Genomic DNA, 14,675 nt, shown 5'->3' on the forward strand with positions numbered 1-14,675 from the left:
TTTTTCTATTTTTAGTAGAGACGAGGTCTCACTCTTGCTCAAGCTGTTTTGAACCCCTAAGCTCAAGCAATCCAACCTCCTTGGCCTCTCAGAGTGCTAGGATTACAGGTGTGAGCCTCTGTGCCCAGCTGGCCCTGTACATTTCTATCCCTGCTTTATTGGTTAATCAGAATTGATTCCCCATCCCCAGCATGAGCACACACACACACACACACACACACACGGGGGTGGGGGGGAGCTAAGCATAGTCTCCACAGCACAGTGCTTACTCCTAATGGCTCAAAGCCTGGGATTCAGATGACCACATACCTGGTGGCGAGGGCGGCCCACGATGGAGGGGAAGACAGCCCTGGGAGCATCATCTCCTGCAAAGCCAGCCTTGCACAGGCCAGAGCCATTATCACACACAAGTGCAGTGGTCTCCTCTTCACACATGGTTGAGTGTAGTGAGTGAACTGGGAGCTAGAGCACCTTAGGGGTTGGGAGAGAAAAGAACTAGTCAGTCACTTGTCAAATCATGTCGGAGACAGTTTCTTGGCTTTAGGCCCTCAATCCTGCAACCAGGGCCCACTTCCAGGAGGGACACGTGTGCACCTGGCCTCCCTTTCTCTGGCATTTGGGCTCTTCCCTCTCCCCTGCTGTTAATGGAATTAATTGTTTCTCCCCACAATTCATGTTGAAGTCCTAATCCCTACTACCTCAGATTGCAACTGCATTTGAAGATTAGGGTCTTTAAAGAGGTTATTAAGTTAAAATGAGATAAATCCAATATGGCTGGTGTCCAATATGACTACCCCAATCAGCTGAGAGTCTTTATAAGAAGAGGAAATTAGGACACAGGTGCATGCAGAGGGTAGGCCATGTTAGGACACAGTGAGAGGGTGGCCATCTACAAGTCAAGGGGAGGTCTGTAACGTGACCAACCCTGCAGACAGGCCTGTAGATGGCCTCCTTCTCACTGTCTCCAGAACGGCGAGAAAATAAACTTCCATTGGCAAAGCCCCCCAGCGTGTGGTACTTTATTACTGCCTCCCTGGCAGCTAATAAACTGCCTTTGAAAATCCAAAATGGCTACAAAGCTTTCTCCAGTGGAGAGAATCACCAAAAGACTTTAAGTTTTGGAATACAGTTGACAAACTTTGCTATATACCTAATAAAGAATTATAATTTACAATATACAAAAAGGTCCTACAAAGCAATAAGAAAGAAATACACAGCCCAAAAGAAAAACAAAGACTATGAACAGTTAATTGACAGAAAGGGAAATGCAAGTACCCAACTATGTGAAGGGACAGTCGACCTTACTGGTTACCAAAGAAATGCAAATCAAATACCATTTTCCACCCTCACGTTGTCACCGTTCATAGCTTTATAGTAAATGTTGGCAAAAGTGTGGGGAAACTGGTATTCTCTAACTAGAGAAACAAATACGCAGTTTGAAACTACCCAAATGTCCAAATTATGGCACACAGTGTTGCAGCTAAGAGAAGAGCAAAGCGGATCTATGTGGGCGGACATGGATAGATTTCTAAACCATTCTGCTGGGTGAGAAAAGCTCTCACCCAGACCCCAGGACCCAGAATAAGATAACCCTATTGGTAAAGCCATGAGGCTGAGCAGTGATACAGTTAGGCTTATATACAACTGCCTGAGTTATTGTCACTGAAAGGTAGTAATTAAATAAATTAATTAATTAATTTAATGGGCAAATGAATTTAATGGATGCTGAGTGCATTGGCTCACTCCTGTAAGCCCAGCACTTTGGGAGCCAAGGTGGGCGGATTGCCTGAGCTCACAAGTTCGAGACCAGCCTGAGCTAGAACAAGACCTCGCCTCTAAAAATAGCTGGGCATTGTGGTGGGCACCTATAGTCCTAGCTACTTGCTTGAGCCCAAGAGTTAGAGGTTGCTGTGAGCTATGAGGCCAGGGCACTCTACTAGGGGTGACAAAGTGAGACTCTGTCTCAAAAAAAAATTTTTTTAATGGGATAAATATGAAGTCCTGTATGTGGATTTCAATAACCACAAAGCTCTTATTCAGCACCTGTAGCAGGACCCGGTGTCCTTTGACTGTCAGCAGTATAGTGACAGGATAAAAGCTGCCTCCACTCCTGGCTGAAAGATCGTGGCCAGTTCTAGGGGTCACCCTTGCTGGCAAAGGTATAAAGGAATGGGTTCACATGCACTGCTGGTGCGTGTCAAGTTGTCCTACTTTTCTGAGGAGAATTTGAAAATACTTATCAAAAGCCTTAAAAATGCACTTACCTTTTGACTTGACAAAAGTGCTCCTAAGAATTTATCCTTGTAAAACAGTCATGGGTGAGTAAAAGGATTTGGCTTTAACACAGCTTTATTTAAAATGATCCAAATCAGAAGCCACCTTAATGCTGAAAAAAGTTATTGAATACTATATAAATTGGTTTTTTTCTTCTTGTTCCCATGAAGGGGAAGAAAAAGAAAAAAAATGAGGGAGAGAGAGAAATAAATAAGTTTGTAAACTAATTGCCAGAAATCTCCTTGCAATAGAGAAAGCAAATATTCAAGGCCATGGAAAATGTGCAAGCTGCTTTGTTAGCTGAAACATAGCAGTATAGTCAGTGTTTCCAATTTTGGTAAGAATGTATTTTTATTTTTATTTAATTAATTAATTTATTTATTTTGAGACAGCCTCTCACTATGTTGCCCTCAGTAGAGTGCTGTGGAATCACAGCTCACAGCAACTTCAAACTCTTGGGCTCAAGCAATTCTCTTGCCTCAGCCTCCCAAGTACCTGGGACTATAGGCACTGGTTATAACGCCTGGCAATTTTGTTGTTGTAGTCCTCATTGCTGTTTAACAGGCCTGGGTCAGGTTCGAACGCACCAGCGCCAGTGCATGTAGCCTGGCGCCCTAATCACTGAGCTATGGGCACCGAGCCAAGAGTGTATTTTTATTTTTATTTATTTATTTGAGATAGAGCCTTACTATGTTGCCTTCAGTATAGTGCCGTGGCATCACAGCTCACAGCAACCTCAAACTCTTGGGCTTAAGCGATTCTCTTGTCTCAGTTCCCAAGTAGCTGGGGTTACAGGTGCCTACCACAACACCCAGCTATTTTTTTGTTGCAGTTGTCATTGTTGCCTTGCTGGCATAGGCCAGGTTCGAACCTGCTAGCCTGGGTGTATGTGGCTGGAGCCGTAACCAATGTGCTACGGGCGCTGAGCCAAGAATGTATTTTTAATTAAAAGAATTTAAGATCCTCTGCATTTGTTACTTAATCTACTTAATCCTCAAAAAAGCCCTGAGAGAAGATATGTTTAATTCCATTTTATAGGTCTGAAAACTGAGCCTCAGAGAAGGTAAAGAACTTAGCTAGAGATGTCCTCTCCAGGAAGAGGCCGGGAGAGACAGGCGTGGCATCAATTGATGACAGGTTCCAAAGGCTGAGCATGTGCCTTCCTCGACTTTAGTGAAAGTGTCATAACTTGCCCATGTTTGGTGTTTTTGCTTAAGTCCTATCTGTCTCTTTACAGCTGCTAGCAGCAAACACCCTGAAACAAAAGGGTCTGTGTTCTTTTCTCTCTGTGAACCTCTGAACCCATCCTATGCCAGGACCATGTCTGGATTCACTCTTCTAGCCTCGGAACCAAAGTCAGTATTTAGCACCTAGTAGGTGCCATGGTTTCAGTGTTTGTCCCCTTCAAAACTCACGCTGAAATTTAAGTGCTGTTGTAACAGTAGTAGCAGGTAGGCCCTTAATTTTATTATTATTATTTTTTGAGACAGAGCCTCAAGCTATTGCCCTGGATAGAGTGCTGTGGCATCACAGCTCACAGCAACCTCAAACTCCTGGGTTTAAGCGATTCTCTAGCCTCAGCCTCCTGAGTAGCTGGGACTACAGGTGCCCACCACAATACCTGGCTATTTTCTCGTTGTAGTTGTCATTATTGTTTGGCAGGCCCAGGCTGGATTCGAACCCGCCAGATCTGGTGTATGTGGCTGGCATCTTAGCTGCTTGAGCTATAGGTGCCACCCAGGTAAGCCCTTTAAAAGATGATTAGGCCATGAGGGCTCTGCTTCAGGAATGGATTGAAGTCCTTCTCTTAGGAGTGGGTTTGTTGTCTAAGGGCCAGAGGCCCCCACTCGCTCTTTCTTGTCCTTTCGCCATGTGAGGACACAGTTTTGAAGCAGTGACTGGACTCGTACCAGACACTAAACCTGCTGGTGCCTAGATCTTGGATATTCCAGCCTTTAGAACTTTGAGAAATAAATTTCTATTGTTTGTAAATAACCCAGTCTCAGGTATTCTTTTGTAGCACAAACATGGCCTAAGATGACAAGCACTCAGTGAATGTCGAATGACAATCCCACCACTGAGCGGCCCCTCCCAGACCTGGCGTGCTCTGCCTCTGGGATCCCCTAGTCCCCACAGTCCAGTCTCAAGACGGCTTGGTCACACAGGCCTGATTTAGAATGATGTGGCCAGTTTTCTCTTCAGGCTGGCCAGCAAGCAGCTCTGTCGCCCTGTTCTAGCAGGTGGTCCACCAGGAAGGGGAAACAACTTCAAAAGCTAGAAGGTGGCCAGGAGGCAAAGCCCCCATTACCCCTTCTGGTGTGTGAGTCATAGTTCAAGACTGTCTGGCTTTTATACAAGCCGCCCCACACACCCCCGTGGGTCCAGTTCCCCACACACCGAGGGAGAGCACATTGGGCTTTGTTTCCCAAGCAGAGCAGCAACCGAGACAAGTCCCAGGCAACTCCAGGCTGTTAATACCACCATTCTGCTGCATTCCAGGTGGCTTTAAACCTGCTCTTTTGAAGGCAGGAGGAGGGCTGGCTGCCACCTTGAGCCTCTTCAGGGCCCTTCACTACCCTGGGAAGAAGGGCTTTACCCTGGAATCAGACTCCTGGAAAGTCTCTGCCAGGAGAAATTCTAAACCTTCCTCAGCTGCTTTCTGGTAATTTGTGGCTAGACTCGAGCATGTCAGCTGAACCAGAGCCCAAGTCACTGTGGTTTCCTGGGGTCACAACCACTTTGTGCTCATGGGAAGCTGAGTGAATTGTTTTGGCTGTCTCAGAGTGTACTACATCTGGGCTTCATTGAGGATCCCGTGGAGTTAAAAGTGCAGCGTTTATTCTATCCCTCAGAGGTGGCCAGAAACCAAAGACATAATGAGTGCAAATAATTTGCTCACTCACCCATCTGCCTGGCCACCCCCAACCCAATGTGAGGACAGAGGTGTTAAATCCACCCCTCACCATCACTCCAAGGAGGCAGGTTTGGCTCTAGGGTTCTTCCCACTTCTCCTTTCTTTGCGAGTCTCCTCCCTCCTGGTATTCCTCTTCCCATTTGCCCTCTCTGGCCCTCAGTTTCCTCCTCTATAAAATGGAAAAGATAATATCTATCTCATGAGATGATGGTTTAAGTGAAATAATGGGAATGAAAGTAATGTATAAACTGTAAATCAGGATAGGCAAGCTCAGACCTATTTTTTTCTTCTTTTTTTTTTTTAAAGAGACAGCCTCTATCTCTTAATTTTTTTCAGCTTCCCATGAGCACAAAGTGGTTGTGACCCCAGAAAACTAGTGACTTTGGCTGTCACTCCAGCTAGAGTGCAATGACATCATCATAGCTCGCTGCAACCTCCAATTCCTGGGGTCAAGTCATTCTCCTGCCTTAGCCTCTCAAGTAGCTGGGACTACAGGCATGCCACACCACACCCAGCTAATATATATTTTTTGATTTTGGGAGTCTTAATGTGTTGCCCAGGCTGGTCTTGAATCCTAGCTTCAAGGATCCTTCTGCTTTACTCTCCCAAAGTGTTAGGATTATAGGCATGAGCCATTGTACTAGATTGAGTTTTACATTTTTAAATGGTTGGGAACAAAAGAAAAAGAAGAAGAATATTCCATGACCCATGAAAATGATATGAAACTCAAATCTCAGTATCTATAAATAAAATTTTATGGAAACACAACAACACCCTCTCATTTATATATTATCTATGGCTGCTTTTGTTACAATGGCAGAATTAAGTAGTTGTGACAGAGAGCTGTAGGCCACCAAAGCTAGAAGTATTTACTGCTAGGTATCTGGTCCTCTACAGAAAAGTCTGTATTATAAAAGATAAAAACAATTCTTATTAATCCCTCTTACTCTTCTTCATCAAAACTTGCTCCCAGGATGAAGCCTTTCATATTGGAAGGAAGTGAATGATATATTTCACAAATCGATGACTGCTAAAGGTTGAATTTGCACCACTTCTCAAAGATATTTTCAATTTACTAGATAGTTTTATCCCTAAAAAGAAGGCCTCTCAAATGGTGATATTTCAAACAGTATTTGGGGACATAGTTTTGGGGTGAGGGCTTCAAAGGACATGTAAACAGCTGCCTATCTATTATCTTCACATACACAAAATCAGCAAACCTGGCAGGTAGAAATCACTTCATGAAAGCATTGTTAAGGTGGAAAATTCTAACAGGATCTCTGATTAACTTTAACATTAGGGTATCTTCACTGGGTTAATACACATGAATCCGACTGAATATGACTCTGGTTCGTAGTATTTCCCACCCTCAGGAATCTGCCCTTGGCGCCTGCTCTTCTGGCTCTTACCTGACCTCCCATTCACTCCCCACTCAGCTCCAGACCAGATCCTCTCCTGAGCTCCATACTGGCAGAGCCTGCTGTGCTGCGGCCCCATTCCCCCTCCTGCATCTTGACTCAGCACCTCCAGGACTGCTCTGCCTATCATTGGCCTCTACCTGGAACCACCATCAGAGGCTCGCACCACCCACCCTGGAGCCCAACACCTTGGTGCCTCCCTCTGTCCTACCAACCAATCACAGGCCCCTCTTAATTCTGCCTCCATGGCCCCAGTACCACCAACTCAGGACCACTGCCCACTGCAATTGTACTCTTGCCCTGTTCCAGCCCACTCTCCTCACAGCTGCCAAAGCAGTCCCTTCAAAAGGCAAATCTCTTGCTGTCACCCTTGTTTGGCCCTCCATTGCCTGATTCCTTAGTTTAGTACCTGAAGCCCTTGTAATCCAGCCCTGCCCATGCCTCTGAATTTAGTTCTCTTTGCTATCTGTCTTGCAAGCTAAATTCAATGGAGTTGAGCTGCCACTTGAGTTCCAAAAATCATGTTTCCTCTGACCAGAACAACCCTAGTTTAGCACCCAGCTCAGGCACCCCTTCCTCCAGGAAGCCTCCCCTGATAACTTCCAGGCTGAGTGAGGCTTCCTCCTGGCCTTGCCCCCTTTTATATGCTCATCACTCCATGGTTCTTATCTGTTTATCCATCTCTTCCAGTGACTGCAGAAGCACTAAGGAGCAGGGACAGTGCCTGATACATAAAAAGTGCTCAGTACAGGTTGGTAAAATGAATAAAGAGAAGGAGGAAAGAAATCTTGCCACAAGATCTTGCTGTCACACTACCCATCCTGGCTTCTTAGGCAAGGCAAGTAGAGTCTCACTGCTCATTGCAATTTCTCCAGCACCCATTCATCTCTGTCACAGGATGCTCTGCCCCTTTTCAGCCCACGGGCTAGTCTCAAACTACAAACCCACATTCAAATAGTGTAAGAGAGCACTTAGAGCCTCCTTGTGCAAACTGTGCTCCCAGACCAGCACACCTGAAGGTTGCTAAGGATGCAAATTGTCAGGTCCCACCCCAGCCTACTGAATCAGAATTTGGGTTGGAGTAGAGGTCAATCTGTGTCTTAACAAGCCTTCTAAGAGATTCTTAAAGTTTTGGAATCCAGGGCAGGCCCTGACAGCCTTGAGCTGAGTGTATAATGCATTCATACTTTCCTTCAATTCTCACCCACCACCACCAAGTAGATATTACTATCATCCTCATTTGACAGGTCACTCAATAACTTTGAAGCCTGGCAGTCCGCCTCCAAGGCCTGCACCATACACCAGCCGGCCTCAGCTGAAATGAGATGCTAGAGAGTTTTGATCACAAAAACAGAAGCAGCCCCGTGGCTTCATTTTCCTCTTAATTCTTTGTGCATGCATGTCTGTGTGTCTGTGTGTGCTGGGCAGGGGGCGAGGATGACATTGGCAGGTGGTTTCACAGCTAGCGGAGAATGGTTTGAATGGCTTGACTTCTCCAGGCCTCAGTGTTCTCAGTAGAGGAAGATGAATTAGATGGCCCCAAGCTCATCCCTAAAACCTCAGGATGCCATAGAACAAATGTGATACTCCCCATCCCCCAATAACCCTAGAGTCTTCAGGAACTGAGAAAAGTCTCCATTCACTTCAGTCAAGCACAAATCAGAGGACAGAGAGACCCACAGGGGGACTGAAGAAAATGCCCTCCATTCCCAACATAGACATCTCATGGACCAGACGGCTCATGGACATGGGACCATGTTCGGCTTTGATACAAAAACCCTGAAAAGAAGCTGTTTTTCTGCAAAGTATCTGCTCCCCTGAAATAGCTTCCCAGACATTCTGACAAGTGACAAAGAACATCAGGTGTCACTAACCACTGGCCCTAGGGAGCAGGGCAAGCAGAGGTTGCAGGCATTATATTGTAGCTGCCCCCCAGTCTGAGGACAGAGAGCACAGTTCCAAGCTGCCCCTGCCCCAGGACACCCTGTGGCCAAGAGTGCCTTATCCTGGCAGGCAGCAGTGTGCTTGCAGACTTCTCTGCTCACCAAGAGCCCTAGCGTGTGACCTGGACCAGCGTCACAGAAGCCAGGCCAATCTGGAGGTGCCTCCCATGCCCCACAGACCAGGCAGCTCCAGAAAGGGAGAGGGGGCAGAAGTCATATGGTACTCACCGAGTGTCTGAGAGGTTCTTCTCCCAGTGACTGAGGGCTGGTGTGTCTTTGGCATAAATATCAGAGCAATATAAAACCCCAGAGGCGGATCTTCTTTAAACAGAGTCCCTAAAAAGGCCAGCTGACGGTGTGTTAGCAATATTACCATATAAGGTGTTTTTTTCAATAAATCGCCTTGGGGGGTGGGGAAGGGGGGGAATGAGTAGAATGAATTACCATTTGAAAAATGTATGCAAAAGGACTGGAGTGGCAACAGCCCCGGTGCTGGTGGATTTGTTCCTTTTATGCTGCACTTGCATAAACAAAACTCACACCAGGCCTTATAAGCTGTCCAGAGGGAGACCAGATACAGCTCTGCTCCAGGAGAGAGAACCATACCAAGAATGGCAGTGGGCCTCCTCTGTCCACACCTCCTTCCACAGGCCTTGCTACACGCCACCCTGGACATGCTTGGGACACCCATGCAGTGTCCCCCAAATGGGTGCAGTTGTACCTTATCTGGTACAAGCCTGCGACTGATAAAGGCTAAAGGGAAATGTCATCTGTACCTGGGAAAGAAATCCCTCGTGCCCTACTCACCTGTTGCCTCTTAGCACAAGCTCCTAACCCCTGGGCTGTCATCCGGGAGTCTCAGGGCGTCTTAAGCTTCCTCTGAATCTTCACTGTCTCCTGTCTTTCCTTTTCTTACTGGAGTCTCTCTACCTGTCTATCAACATTGGGAATTATGCACTGAAGGATCTGCTTCAGAGTTGAGGCACCCCCTAACAAGACTTACAAGCCTCTAGAACTTTCCATAGTCCTATGGTTCTTGCTTTTCTTTTTGTTTTTTGTGATGTTTTTTAGAGATAGAGTCTCACTTTGTTGCACTCAGTAGAGTGCTGTGGCATCACAGCTCACAGCAACCTCTAGCTCTTGGGCTTAGGTGATTCTCTTGCCTCAGCCTCCCGAGTAGCTGGGACTACAGGCACCTGCCACAACGCCCGGCTATTTTTTGTTGCAGTTTGGCCAGGACCGGGTTTGAACCCACCACCCTTGGTATATGGGGCTGGCCCTACTCACTGAGCCACAGGTGCCGCTCATTGCTCTTCTTTTTATAATCCCTATTCTTTCTCTAGGCAGCTGCTTCACTTCCCACATTTTCAGCTACTAGCTCTATGGGGACACTTTCAACTTTACTTTCCCACAGTCCCAATACCTCACCCAAGGCAGACTTGAGTGATCAATTGCCCATTGGACATCCCCATCCAGATGATTCTACAGCTCTTCAAACTCAGCCTGTCCTAACCAATCCCTTCTCTCCTATCCTCGAAGCTGCCGTGTCTCCTGGGTTCCCCACCTCTGCCCCCTTCCCTCAGTCCTTCAGGGTGGAGGTCAGTCAGACTAGAATCCTCTCTGTTCCTCATACTCCCATAACCACCTGGGTCCCCTACCAGTAGCCTGCCCTCAGAAATGCCTCTCAGTGCCAGTCTCCATTCCATCCCTGCTGGCCCTGCCCTGCTGCTGGCTCTGCACCCAGGAGGGTCACAGCTTCCTGATTGCCCTTCCTCACTCTGCTCCATCTACAGCCCCTGTGGCTCCCAGCATGGGAGTTCTGGCTGGATGCAGCAGCAGCTTGATGTGGGAACATGTTCAACACGCAGATTCTCAGGCTTCCCAGACCTATTGACCAGAAACTCTGGGGGGGAGCCTCGGCCATCTGTTTTACACACTCCCCCAACCTAAGTGCCTGGGATACCCACCCCACAACAGAAGGAGCGCGGATTGCTTCCCTACTGTGTCCAGAAGTAGTTTGCTCTAGGTAGTTTGGGGATGGCCCAATGCAGTGGCTTCATACAGGTCTGAGAATTGAGGCAGGGGGGCGTGTGGAAAAGAAGTATCCTCTGCTAAGAGAACCCCAAGGGAAGATTAGGGAAGGCTTCCCATGGTGGTCTGTGGTTGTCCCCTGTGGAGAAGGGATGCTGTCACCATCACAAGGTCTACTTACTCATTTTTTGACCATGGGCCTGAGTGTTTAGTACCTTAAGTCTAAATTTCAGGCCCTATGGGAAGCTCCTCTGAGTCTTTAAAGTTCCTAGAAAAGTCCTCACCTGGGATTCTGGGTGGAGGAGGGCTCCCTTCCCAGACCTGTGCTGCACACAAGGTGGTGGCAGATGACAGAAGAGGTGGAAGCTGTCCCAGCCAGGACAGAGTGCTGTCAGTTCTGACTGGTCAGGGTGGACAGCTCAAAGCTGCTTACCAAGGTCACAAGCTCCCCCTTGGAGTCACCCTCCTTGGGTGGGGATGAGGCCAGGGCAGGGACAGGGTACCAGTCTCCCTTAACTTGGTTATAGGTCTAGGGTAAGGTGACCAGATTTTATCATTGGTAAAGCGGGATACCATTGACCCGGGGAGGGGCGAGGGTGGGGCAGAGGAGCCGTGTGTTCTTGATTAAAAATTTGGTCTAGGCTCTGCGCCTGTGGCTCAAGTGGCTAAGGCACCAGCTACATACACCTAAGGTAGCAGGTTCGAATCCAGCCTGGGCCTGCCAAACAACAATGACAGCTGCAACCAAAATATAGCTGGGCATTGTGACGGGCACCTGTGGTCCCAGCTACTTGGGAGTCAGAGGCAGGAGACTTGCTCGAGCCCAGGAGTTGGAAGTTGCTGTGAGCTGTGATAAAATAAAAAAATAAAAAATTTGGTCTGTATGGAGCAACAAAATTTTCATAGAATGCAAAAATAGTATTGTAATTTTTTTTTAAATTTCAACATAAGTACAATTTACAAATATAATACATTAAAAAAAATTGTGTATAGGGCTGCACCTGTGGCTGAAAGGAGTAGGGTGCTGGTCCACCTGGGGGACCTTGCCCAGGAGGGGAGTAGGGAGTTTACATTAGCCTTTTCATTTCCAAATGAAGTTACATTAATCTCTTCATTCCCAAATGGAATTACATTAACCTTTTCAGCAGCCGGAAAACTGTATATTCCCTTCCCGTTGTCCCGCCCTTTCCTAGATTGTCCTGCATTCTTTCCAAAAATCGGGACTTTTTTAAAAGGCCGCAAATCGGGACTGTCCTGCCAAAAGTCTAGGGGCATCATTTCCCTTCACACTGCAAGGTTGGCTCAGCTTCCTTCTCATTGTTCAGCACTGTGGCGGGGGACACCTTGCCCTGATGGCATTCACACCTTAGATGGCACGACCAGCTGATAAATAATAAAGAGCCCATGACGAAAGGGAATTGGTTGTGATCCAGGCTGTCAAGAGCCCAGAGACCAGACAGGGAGGCCTGCCGGATAAACTGACGCTCTTAGGAAATGCTAAGGGGGCTAGGGTCTGTCTAGACTGTGACAGAGAAGGTTGGAGAGGTACTTAGTTTTTAATAATGTGAGGAATCCTACCCTTAACATTTGTTTTCTGGCTTCAAAAATTCAATGCAAAAAATTCAAAGGATACAAAAATGTGTGTTTTACAAAACAAATGTTCCCTATAATCCCACACTAAGTGTCCTCAAACTACAGCCCATGGGCCACACGGGGCCTGCCTAGGACATTTATCTGGCCCCTGGGTGTTTTTGCCCCCGCTGCCTGTCCTGCTTAGCAGTTGACTCATCCTGGGGCCTGCAATCAGGCCCTCCAATTGTCTAAGGGACAGTGAACTGGCCCCCTGTTTAAAAAGGTTGAGAACCCCTGATTCCCACAAAGATGTGAATCAGAGATGGCCACTGTTAATAATAGGATGTGTTCTTTAGAATCTTTTTTCAGACTTTTAAACATTTTTGTATTATTTTACAAATGTGGGATTAATGTTATTACATATAGTTTTTTTTTTTTTTTTTTTTTTTTTTTTGAGACAGAGTCTCACTATGTCACCCTCAGTAGAGTGCATGGCATCATAGTTCACAGCAACCTCAAACTTTTAGGTTTAAGCGATTCTCTTGCCTCAGTCTCCTGAGTAGCTGGGACTATCGGCGCCTGCCACAATGCCTGTCTATTTTTTGGTTATAGTTGTCATTGTTGTTTAGCAGGCCTGGGCCGGCCTCAAACCCGCCAGCCTCGGGCTGGCATCCTACTCACTGAGCTATAGGTGTCGAGCCATATATGGTAAATTTTTTAAAGTGAAATTGTTTGATCAATAAAGAACAAGTGATAATTGATGGAACCTGTGAAATTATCTTCCAAAAAGATTGTGCTACTTTATACCCCTGCCAGTGGCGTATGAGACAATGCCCTCCTTTACATCCTTTCAGACACCCAGTATTAAAGGTTTTCCTCCATTATATTTGTTTATTACGTTTAGAAACAATGTTAATTTTCATATGACTCACTGTTCTAGATTTGTTTAGTTTTTTTCCCCCTAATTCCAAAAGTATAGCTGGGTAGGTGGCACATACCTATTGGTCCAGCTGTTCAGGAGGCTGAGGTGGGAGGATTGCTTAAGCCAAGGAGGTTAAAGCTACAGTGCATTACGATTAAGTCTGTGAATAGCCACTACACTATAGCCTGGTCAACATACTGAGACCTGTCTCTGTCCCTAAACTAAAAAAAAACAAAACAAAAGGAAAATACATGAAATAGGTGTCACTCTGCTCATCTGGCTCTGCTTGTGCCCACATGAACCATGTAGAACACTGGCAATTATCCACATTTAAAATTTTTCCTAATTGGAAAGGAGAAACTTAGTATCTTCTTGTTCTAAAATTAAAATTTTAAATTTTGTGGTAACTAAGGGGAATGGCATTTATTAACTTTTTTTTTAAAGCAGAGTCTCAAGTTGTCCCCCTGCGTCGTAGAGTGTCATAAATCACAGCAACCTCAAACTATTGGGCTCAGTTTTTCTATTTTTACTGGAGATGGGGTCTTTTTTTTTTTTTTTTTTTTTTGCTCAGGCTGGTCTCAAACTCGAGAGCTCAAGCCATCAACCTGCCTCGGCCCCCCAGAATGCTAGGATTACAGGCGGGAGCTGCCTTGCCCGGCCATCTTTTTTCTTCTTAAAAAATGTTTTCATCTTTCTCTGAGAATGGCTAGCTCATGTTTTTGCTTATTTTTCTATTGAATTGTTCACCTTTAGATTAAAAAATTTTTAGATTTTTAATTTTTAATTTCCTGAGACAGAGTATTGCTCTGTTGCCCAGGCTAGAATGCCATAGCTTCAGCCTAGTAATCTCAAACTCCTGAGTTCAAGGGATCCTCCTGCCTCGGCCTCTTGAGTAGCTGGGACTACAGGCAATCACCACAACACCTGTTTAATTTTTTTCTATTTTTATTTATTTTATTTATTCATATTTTGAGACAGAGACTCTATTGCCTTAGGTAGAGTGCTATAGTGTCATGGCTTACAGCAAACTCAAACTCTTGGACTTGAGCAATCCTTTTGCCTTAGCCTCCCAAGTAGGGGGATGACAGGTGTGCGACACTATGCCCGGCTAGTTTTTCTACTTTTAGTAGAGATGGGGTCTCCTTCTTGCTTAGGCTGTTCTTGAGCTCCTGAGCTCAAGTGATCATCCCACCTTTGCCTCCCAGCATGTGAAGATTACAGGTGTGAACTACCATCCCTGGATCTTCTTGAGTTATAGGAGTTCTTTGTACATTATATTAGCAATGCTATTAGCCTTTTGCTTAATACAAGTATTACAAATATCTCCCCTCCCCCCATTTAACATACATCTTTCAATTTTGTCTGGTAGCATTTGCCTTAGTGACATTTAATCAAATGTCTTCCTTTTTCAACATATCTTAAGTTTTTGAAATAATATTCTTAGGAAGACAAAGCACTTCTTTTTTATATTTATTTATTTATTTATTTATTTGGAGACGGAGCCTCAAGCTGTCCCCTGGGTAGAGTGCCATGGCTTCACTGCTCACAGCAACCTCCAACTCCTGGGCTCAAGCGAGTCTCCTGCCTCAGCCTCCCAAGTA

The 14,675-nt window shown here is 45.9% G+C and overlaps 1 protein-coding gene across 1 annotated transcript in view; it reads right to left on the reverse strand.

Moving 5' to 3' along the window:
- The window catches only part of ACTG2 (actin, gamma 2, smooth muscle, enteric), a 21,968-nt gene extending 13,105 nt beyond the window's left edge, over nt 1–8,863 (reverse strand). Inside the window, exons 1-2 of the mRNA XM_012807410.2 lie at nt 8,778–8,863; nt 310–471 (exon numbers count right to left, since the gene is read on the reverse strand). Of these exons, the coding sequence (XP_012662864.1) occupies nt 310–435 (126 nt within the window). The 5' untranslated portion in view covers nt 436–471; nt 8,778–8,863. The remainder of the gene's footprint in view (nt 1–309; nt 472–8,777) is intronic.
- Between the last annotated feature and the right edge of the window lie 5,812 nt (nt 8,864–14,675).

This window comes from Otolemur garnettii, unplaced genomic scaffold, assembly GCF_000181295.1.
Source record: "Otolemur garnettii isolate 467f Iridium unplaced genomic scaffold, OtoGar3 scaffold00068, whole genome shotgun sequence".
Taxonomy (NCBI): Eukaryota; Metazoa; Chordata; class Mammalia; order Primates; family Galagidae; genus Otolemur; species Otolemur garnettii.